The 9,591-nt window shown below is 36.9% G+C and overlaps 2 protein-coding genes across 2 annotated transcripts; one reads left to right on the top strand and one right to left on the bottom strand.

The window, feature by feature from the left end:
• Positions 1-213: 213 nt before the first annotated feature.
• CBG25465 lies at positions 214-1,721 on the bottom strand (the record flags this gene model as incomplete). Its single annotated transcript, XM_045236910.1, has 4 exons — positions 214-293; positions 510-653; positions 993-1,064; positions 1,664-1,721. 4 exons carry the CDS (start codon positions 1,719-1,721, stop codon positions 214-216), a joined length of 354 nt encoding a protein of 117 aa, XP_045100486.1.
• Positions 1,722-3,571: 1,850 nt separating this feature from the next.
• Cbr-unc-14 lies at positions 3,572-9,433 on the top strand (the record flags this gene model as incomplete). The annotated part of the gene is made up of 10 exons (XM_045236905.1): positions 3,572-4,171; positions 6,127-6,243; positions 6,362-6,444; positions 7,365-7,577; positions 7,753-7,854; positions 7,956-8,099; positions 8,144-8,323; positions 8,373-8,524; positions 8,886-9,060; positions 9,199-9,433. The coding sequence occupies 10 exons, from the start codon at positions 3,572-3,574 to the stop codon at positions 9,431-9,433; spliced, it is 2,001 nt and encodes a 666-aa protein (XP_045097435.1).
• Positions 9,434-9,591: the final 158 nt, after the last annotated feature.

Genomic DNA, 9,591 nt, shown 5'->3' with positions numbered 1-9,591 from the left:
CCGTCCACCCTAATAGAGGTTATACTGTACATTTGGGAATTTAACTGGGCCACGCATCAAATTTGAAAACAAAAATTGAAAACAGTTATGAGTCTTGCAAGACCCGCAGGAAAAGTGCGAGTCTTGCACGTGAAATAAGAAATTGCGAGCGAGAACGAGAATTTGCGAGACGAGACAAAGCGAGCATCTGCGAGCGCGAGACGAGACAAGCATTTATGCGAGACAAGACAAGACAAGTCCCGAAAATTTCTTGCAAGACCTGCAAGAATTCTCGATCTTGCCAGATGCCAATGCTCGCGAGACGGAACTCTATTCTTCTCGTATTCCAGTCATCTTATGCATTTTTATGCATCCGTGGTTTTTCGGTTTTTAAGTTTTTTTGAGGTTTTTTTTGAGTGATTAAAGAGCTTTCCCATAACTTTTTCTATGAAAAGGTTCTCTTTTTGAGAATTCGAGATCTGGATTTTTTGAAAACTTTTAACAACTTCTGAATATTTCCGAATTGACGCGTTTCGTTTTTTCTTGTTGAAAAACTATAAAAGTTTCTGGAAAAGTTTTATAGCCCCTGCAAGAGAAAAACTGGTTGCAAAATATTGAAAACCGATTTTGGATTGATTCGAAATTTTTTTCGAACGATTTTTGAAACTGGACCACTCCTGTGAGGATCTGGAAATTTTCAGCTCCGCATTTTCAATTTCTGATTTTTGCCTAATAGTTTTCAGAAAACGTTTAAACACATGAACTAGATTTTTGACTTCTAGGTCCCATGATTTTGAGGATTTCTCATTTTATTGTTCATCGTCAATTATCGTAAAACTATAGCATTTTTAGTCATTCTAACCATATGAACTTCATTTTTATGTTAAAATTTACGATTCGTAAACATTCATTTTTCAGTGGACCCGAAAATTTAATTGTCTTACCGGAAAAATTTTGAAAACTAAACATTATTAATTGGACTCGTTTTAGATGTGGAGCCGGCAATTTCAGGCTTTCGGATTGTTGAATGTTTGATGTCTTGGGTTCCCGAACTCCTATTTTTCTAGATGCTTCAATTTTTGGATCTTTTGATTTTCAGATATTTGAACTTTTAAATGTTTAAATTTTCGAAAATGGAGGCCCATCACTTTAGTAAGGTTTTAGAAAATTCTCAAATTTTATAGAAATTCGGGAACGGCTGAAGTTTGTATGTCCCCTAAAAAAAGTAAAGTTTGGTTGGAATTCAAGGAATATCGAAATCTTGAAAGTCCCAAAAGTGGAAAATTTTTAGACTGAAAGAAAACATTCAAAGGCATTTTTTGTGCGGTTTTCGAGCTGAAAAAGTCCGGTTTTTTTAGCTAACCTAACTAGTTATTCGATTTTTCAAGAAAATTCTCGAAAATCCCATTAGCTTCCTGTCTCCCTCGTTCACCCTATTTTGCTGTCAAATGCTCTCCTATTAAGTGCTCTTCTTCATCTTCTTTTCCATCGCGCCTTCTTCTTCTCCTTAATTGAAAATCTCCGTTTCTTTTTCTCTTGAAGATGCTGTCGTTCTTCTTCCCAACGTCTTCTATTTGTTCTTCTTCTTTGTCCATTCAATACGTTCTGATTCTTCTTTTATTTCTTCTTATTCCTTCCAATCCACGTAATCCGATTCTTCGGAAAAGCGTTCAGTTAGAACCACATGCCATTTTCCGTAACGTCTCCTGAGGTTGATCAAAATGTTTCAAATCGTCTTCCATGAATTCTGAGCACTTAATTATCCCATGTTTTCCAATTCCCACTTTCTCATCAATCATAATTTCCCTCCCGAACAATTATGATGGATTTAGACGTCAGCAAGCACATTTTCTCGCCTCCACTCCCCAACTGATCACACATATCTTCCTTTTCTCTGCGTCTCTCTTTTTATTAGTACTCTCTCGTTAATTTGTGATGAGCACACTTTTTTCTGTAGTGTGGAACGACCATACTGTTTCTCGGCTCTTTGTGGAGGATACTTTTCTTAAGTGGCCAAAAAGTTAGACGTTTGGAAAAAGAAGAAAAAGAAGATCGTAGAAAAAGTGATAAATATTTTTCCCTTGGGAACATTTGGTTTGGATAGAAATAGCAACAATTTTACCAAACAAGCAGAATTTGCGTATGTCTTTGAAATTTTTAACAGCTTAGGATTTTTGAATTTCTGAATTTCGGAATTTTTAAATTTTTAAATTTTTAAATTTTTTAACTTCCGACTTTCCGAATTTCTGAAATTTCGATATTTCTGAATTTTTCAATTTTTGAAACCTAGATTTTTGACTTCTAGGTCCCATGGTTTTCGAAATTTTTTTTTCATTTTATTGCTCATTATCAATTATCATAAAACTATATCATTTTGTAGTCATGTTAACTATACACTATTCATTTTATGTCAAAAATTTACGATTCGTAAACTTTAAAACATTTTTAGTGGACCGAAAATTTTATGTCTTACAAGAAAAAAAAACTTGAAAATAAAACATCACTGACTGGGCTTGTTTTAGAGGCGGAGCCTGAAATTTTGGATTTTTGGATTGTTGATTTTTTGAATTCTCGGGTTCTATTCTTTCAGGTGTTTAAATTTTAAGATTTTAGGATTTTTAGATTTTAAGATTTTCGAAAATTTGGATTTTAGGGTGTTTAAAGTTTTTGGGATTTTTGGATTTTTGAAATTTCAAATTTTTTATGCTCATTTTTTGGATTTTTGAGCTTCCAAACTCATGGACTCATTAGCTTCTACATAGATTTTCTGCTTTCTTATGTTTCATATTTATTGATTTCCAGATTTTCGTATTACGAATTTTCGAATTTTTGGCTTTTCGGAATTCCGCTATTTTGCTTCTTAATTTTCGAAAACTTCAGAATTTTCGGATTTTTAAATTTCTGAATTTTTGAATTCCAGAAATTCTGAATCTTTTTGGGCTCCTCGATATTCGAATATTCCAATATTTAAAACTCGAAATTTTAAAAGTTCGAATTATGGAATTTTTAAATTTTGCATTTCCGTTTTTTTTTTTGGATTTTCTCGAAAACTGAGCGTTTTGCATTCCAGGACTCTCGGAACTCTAGAACTTTTCGAAATATCAAGATTTCAAACTTTTTCGTGTTGAAAAACGACGAAAACTTCTTCTTATATTACTAGTATTTCTTTCTTAAGAAAATCTTGCGCTTTTCTTTTTGTTTTCTATAAATATTCACAGTAATACGATGCTCTCTCTTCGCAATTTTCCTTCAAAATGTGAGCCAATATTCTCTCATCATTCATGCACAAGTACATCTATTTCTCCCCTCTTTTCTCCGGCTTCTTTTCGCACACAACTCGAGAGAGATCCCAAGAATACATACTTTCAGCGAGAGACGCAGACAATTGCTAAACGAGAACAAGAGAGTGTGTCCAGAAGAGAAGCAGACACAAGACAGCTGACGACACTCTGGTTCTCTACTGGGCGAGAGACGCAGGATTCCATTGATCGACGGCGCTCCCGCTCCCTTCTCGCCCAGTTTACTCCTTTGTACACACCCCAATCCCCCACACGTCTTCTGAATCACACCCACGTCTTCTAAATCTTCCACAATGGTGGAACTGTGCGAATTGCACATGATGCCCGATGAGGATCAATGGCCTGATGACATTGATGCTCGCATCGCGGCGCTCAACTTTTGTGGTGAGGATTCGATGCTTTTTGAGTCTGTGGATCCATCAGTGTCCACGGATTCGTTGGATTCGACACAGTTTCGAGAGAGATGTCAGATGAAAAAAGAGGATTTTCAATTGGCATTTGCGGACTCTGGACATTGGCAATCAGGTATAAATGAGAATTTGACTACCTGGGGACGGATTCGATCTTCTGAACCGCTGGACGAACGAACTGCGTCTGCTCCAGACGTCTGGAAGAGGTCGATTCATCGTCCGAACTCTCTGATTGCCAATTTTGTGTCTGGAGATGCGGCGACTCGATTCGTCGATGTTAATGATAATGAAATCCGTGAAGCGAATGAGGATATCATTAGGAAGGATCGATGGAGACGTGATTCGGCACGCAGGAGCTCAATTACACAGAAAAGAACTTTTGCTGATATTCTGGAAAAGAATGCTTCTGAGCCATCGTCTGCGGAGACAACGGAGAGAGGGAAACAACCGCCAAAGTTGGAGTTTTTGGCAATGCATCATGAGGTTGGTTCTGGGATGTATAATTTTCCCTATACGTACACTTTGAGCTTACTTATCTTGGTTCCTACAAGAGATATCAAAATGTTATCAACTGATAAAATATTAGTGATTTTATGATAATTTATCAGTTGGAATTTTTTTGATATCTCTCATAGGAGCCGAGATAATTGAGCTCAAGGTGTACGTAGTGGGTTGCTTATTTTGGAATTTCTCATTTTTTGAAATTCTTTAATTTCAATTTTCTGGGAAATTCATTATCATATTTTTAATTTTCTAAGTTTTTGTCTTAAGATAAGGAGAGGTCTTTGGTCAAGAATAAAAAAGTCAACACACATTTTTTTTGTTTTTAGCAGAGTGGGTTGTTACAAAAAAAGAAAACTAGAGGGGTATTTTTGTTGTTTTTCAGTTAGATAGGGGGGGCCATCTGAAATAGATATACTATTGATTTTTTGGTTTTTCCTTGAAACCTTGGGATTTTCCAAACATCTGGATTTCTAGAAAATTCGAATTCTCGAACGGTTTTTTAACATTTGAAATTTGAAGGCCCAAATTTCTAAAAAAAAAAGTCTGGAGTACTGAAGTTCTGAAATTCTAAAATTCCACGAAAAATTTTTGAATTTCGAAAATGATTTCTCCTTTTTCCTTTTTATAGGTTTCATGTCTCTTTTTCTTTTTTTTCCAAATTTTGGTTTTTCAGAAAAAAAAAGTTGTCCCCCTAAAGGGAGATTTATTTCGAAATATGCAAAAAAAATTTTGAATGATTTGGATTTTCGAAATTACTGGAAACTCAGAATTCTCTAAATTTCTATTTCATCAAAAAAGTTAGGTCATTTGACAGAAAAAATAAAAATTACCAGATTTGTAATTAGATTTTTATCGGTTATGTTAGGTTCCAAAAATACCAATGAATTTTAGAAGAACAAAACATAAATCTTCTTACATAATCCAATCGCCACCGCCACCACCAAAAAAATAATTTATCGTCTTTTTTGCATCGGTGTCAAATGGAGAATGTCTTTTCTTTCTTATCCGATACTTTTTTTTCCTTTAGGACGACTAGTCGTCACCACCAACAAACATTTATCATTTTATATCCGATGATACATTAATAGAACACTTTTTTTATTAATTGATCGCGTTCCTCTTTTTTGGGTTTAGGAATAAAAAGAGAAAAACGAAAGTTAGAGGTTTGAACTACCGTAACCACTACAAAAGAATGATCCCGATAATTTTCAATTTTGAACCATGCTATCTCGGTTCCTGTATGAGATATCAAAAGGTGGTTAACTAGCAAAATATGTTTTGATATTATGATGAACATTTTATCAGTTGACAACATTTTGGTATCTTTTACAGGAACTGAGATAAATTGGCTCAAAGTTGACGGTTTGGGGCTCCCAAGTTTAGCTAATTTTTAAAATTCTGAACTTCTGAGTTTTCAGAAATTTGAAATAATGATTTTTTTGGTTTTTTTTGTAGGCCGAATTCTATTACATTTGAATTAAAACATTTCGAAAAATACAGAAAGTTAGGAGCTTTCCGAACCTCCAAGATTCTTATTCTGAACTTCTGAGATTTCAAAAAAAAAGTAAAATATGAAAAAAATTTTCGAGATTTCTGAAGACTAACTTGATATTTTTGAACTATTTTTTTGCCGTTTTCCTAATCTTGATACTGTAAGATTTTTATATATTTTGAATTATATCTTACAATTAGAAACTGCAAACAAATTTTTGAATTGTCAGATTTTCGAATTTTCGATTTTTCTGATTTCCTTTAAAATTTGGAACTTAAGAATCTGAAAATCTTGGAATCTTAGAACCTGAGAATCTCAGAAACTTGAAACTTCGTAATCTTAGATCATCAGAATTTCAGAATCCTAAAACTTAAAAATCTAAGAACTTCAGAATATCAGAAATTCCAGAATTTTCGAATCTAATAATTCTTGAATTTTCCAGATGCCATCACTCTGTGAATCCTTCACAGCTTCATTCCGAGATGCCATTATCAAAACTCAGAAGAGTGAACCACTTCCATCGATCACTTCAACAAACGATTTTCCACTGTTTTTCCAGGTAATGCTTTTTCGAAATTGTAATTTTTCAGAGTCGTAGAACTTTTTGAAGCCCTCACGAAACCCCATTCAATCTCAATTTTTCCCATCCATAGTGTTAATAATTCATATTTTTTCAGGAAGATTCTCCAGATTCTGGCCTCGGGTGCAGTGGCCCCAGTCACATCGAGGATTGGCAATCTCTTTCAGTGCTTCTCCCAAAGTGAGTTTCCATCCAATTTCTCTAGTGCCCTCTCATTTTTCTATACTCTCTCCCTCGGCTTAATCTCCTTCTTTGAGATTATTCCGCGCCGCGCGCTTTGTAAAAAAGAGTATGGTAAATTGAGAGACGCAGAGCTTTATTTCCTAACCCAGTGTGTCGGAAAAGATGGTCAAAAAAGATGGGAAGGTGAACTTTTTTTGTTGAATGAGCGAACGGAAATTGAAGGGGAATGGATTGGGGGAAAACTGATTGAAAAAAGAAGAGAAATTGAGGGAAAATAGGGTTAATGTGATAGAAAAGATATTGGAAGTAAGGATCCCAAGTACTAGGGATTTGGACATCTGGAAGAACAGATAAATATTCTTTTTGGAGCTTCAGAGATGCTCAAATCAGGTTGTTTACGACCTAACTACCTACAGTACCAGTCAATAAGGTATTTTAAAAAACGTGCTTTTCGGTTGATTTTCGGACAGAATTCTGACACTCGACTACCAATAGGGTGTAAAACAGACCTAGATTTAAAGCTTTTCAACCACAGAATGTTTTGAAAATTCCTAGTTTTTCAGCTATTTTCCGATTTCTGAAAGATAACCTATTTTTGGTCCGTTTTTGTACTGAAAACGGTAAAAAATAGGTGTTATTCAGAAATCGGCAAACAGCGGAAAAACTTGGGATTTCAAAAACTTTGCTGAATGCAAAGTTTTCAATCTAGGTCTATTTTACACTCTGCAGTTTTTTCAAAGTGATCGGTAACTTGACAGCCGAGCTCCAGACTTCTAAAAATGCTGAAAATCAACTGAAAATGCATGTTTGTATATTAACCGGTACTGTAGTTAGAAAAATGATTTTTTGAGCTTGAAATCGACCACGGCCTAGCACCGCATAGCTCATATCCAAGGCCACACCACTCATTTTTCCAGACACGTCGCAGAAGCGTGCTCATTTTTCAAGAGCAACACCCAATTGCTCACCTCGTCAACATCAAAAAATGCGACAACCCAACAAAGCGCCATCACTTCCTCATCCCATCATCATCCTCATTTTTCATCAAATTGCATCGATCGTCATCGAATGCCTGGAATTTCGGCGTCGGCTAACGAGGCGTGCCGAACGTGTTATCGAGTACGGAGGAGGTAAGAGACTTTTATTGAGCAACTACCTGGAGCAGTTGTTTGGTCAGAAGAACATGACCAATCGTTAACCAGGTTCTATACATATACTAGGGACCAGGATGCTTGGAAGTGAAAAACATACTAATGGAAGATATTTTTTGGCTTGTTTTGGCGGTAAAAACCGTTTTTTCTCCAGGATACACCCTCCAATTTGGGCTCAAACGGCGCAAACGAAAACGGTCCTTTGCGATTGTGCCTCCACACCAACCGACACCAATTTCTCGTTCGCTCCCACAACGTAAGCTCTTTTTGGTCCCACTATTTAACCCCACACAAATATCATCAATCATTTTCTCTATTGGTCTCTCAGTGTCAAGGAGTCATTGCTCATTTTTACAGCTCAACGACTCGCCATCAATTGCGCGCCAAGGAGCTGTCCATCGTTGGGCTGCCGATTTACGCCGCGAAACGGACACTTGTTGAGAATGTGGTCGAAGGGGTTGCCACGATTTCAAGAGGCGATGGAATGGATTTGCTTGTGATGTGAGTTGGAGCGCTGCAACCAGACCTATATAATACAATTTCAGTGCCATGAGATCCCTGATCGAAGATGGCCTTCTAGAAGGAGTCTCCGCGTGGACAATGATTCAAACTGTCACTTCCAAAGGACCAGCCACCAAAGACGTTCATTCGATTGTGAAGCAATTGGAAGAATGCTCAAAAACTGATAACGTCAAAGTGGAAATTTTCTTCGAAGAGCTTATCAGGTAAGGTGCTTTAGAGTTCCGACTGAAACCGAAAGTCAACAAATTTCAGAGAAAACTCGCTGGACTGCTGGTTGTGCTATATTGTGCTCAAGGAGAAGGTGCTGAAAACTCTCTACTCTGACAATTCGTTCTTGTTGTCTGCTAGCGCGGAGTACAGAACGTTGTTGTGGAGAATGGTGGATAGTTTGTCGCTGTTGCCAGGTAAATCATTTTTGACTCTAAATATCTCAAAAATAGCACAAAGTTTGAATTGAAAAATGTTTGGAATCAAGTGGTGAGCATTTTGTTTTTGACAACTTTTTGGTATCTCTGACAAAAACCGAGATAATTTTACCTCAATAAAGGGGCCCTCTGTCTTTGAGCCAATTTATCACGGTTTCTGGGAGAATATCAAAAAGTTAGCAACTAACAAAAAATGTAACATAATACAACAAATATTTTGATAGTTGACAAAAGTTTCATAGCTCTTATAGGAACTGAGATAATTGAGCTCGAAACGCAAGCATGGGGTGGTTGAGCTTACATCGCTATATGAGAAAACAACGCTGATTTTTTTTTTCAGTGATCGAAGCGCGTACCGACTCAATGACCAACACCCAACCCTACACGAAATCCATGCAACAATGGGGCGGAGCTTCGCGGATAGCATCCGATTCGAGAGTCCCGAAAAGTTCATCGGTACCCGCTAGACTTGCCACAGCTTCATCTAGACGGTCAAGGATACCATTGTCAACGAGGTAAGAAAATCTAGAGGGATTCGGGGATTATTTCCTAATTTCTAAGTCATGACGTAGCTCTTTGAAAAGTAAAAAACCCGGTAGGGTCAGATCCAAAATGTAAGCGTTAATTTTAACATGCATCTTGCAAATTTGCAGCAGAACCAGCAGCATCACATCAGCACCAACCACGCCACGTACTCCAGGATCCGGCCGGATCCGTGTTGCATCTGTTATGGGTGCCTATCAACTTGCCAATTTCTCCCTGTCAGATGGAGAAAAAGTGCGAGTACTGTCGACACGTGGCGGACTTGCCAGATGCGTTCGATTGATCACTTCGAGCAGTCAAATCAATAATGGAGTGATCCCAATTGAGCATCTTCTATTCCAATGAGCTTCTTCTTTGTATTTTTTAACCATTTCTTTTGCTTTTTTCTCTCTGAAATTCTAGTCATCCCTCTTCTTCCCCCGTTCAATTCCTCCCCCTTTACACCGAGACTTTTCCCCCCGTTTTATGATACTCAGATTTCCAGTTTCATATGTTTAATTAGT

Source organism: Caenorhabditis briggsae, assembly GCF_000004555.2.
Source record: "Caenorhabditis briggsae complete genome, chrI, whole genome shotgun sequence".
Classification (NCBI taxonomy): Eukaryota; Metazoa; Nematoda; class Chromadorea; order Rhabditida; family Rhabditidae; genus Caenorhabditis; species Caenorhabditis briggsae.
Note: the sequence above shows the minus strand (reverse complement) of the source record. Positions and strands in the feature narration are given on the sequence as shown.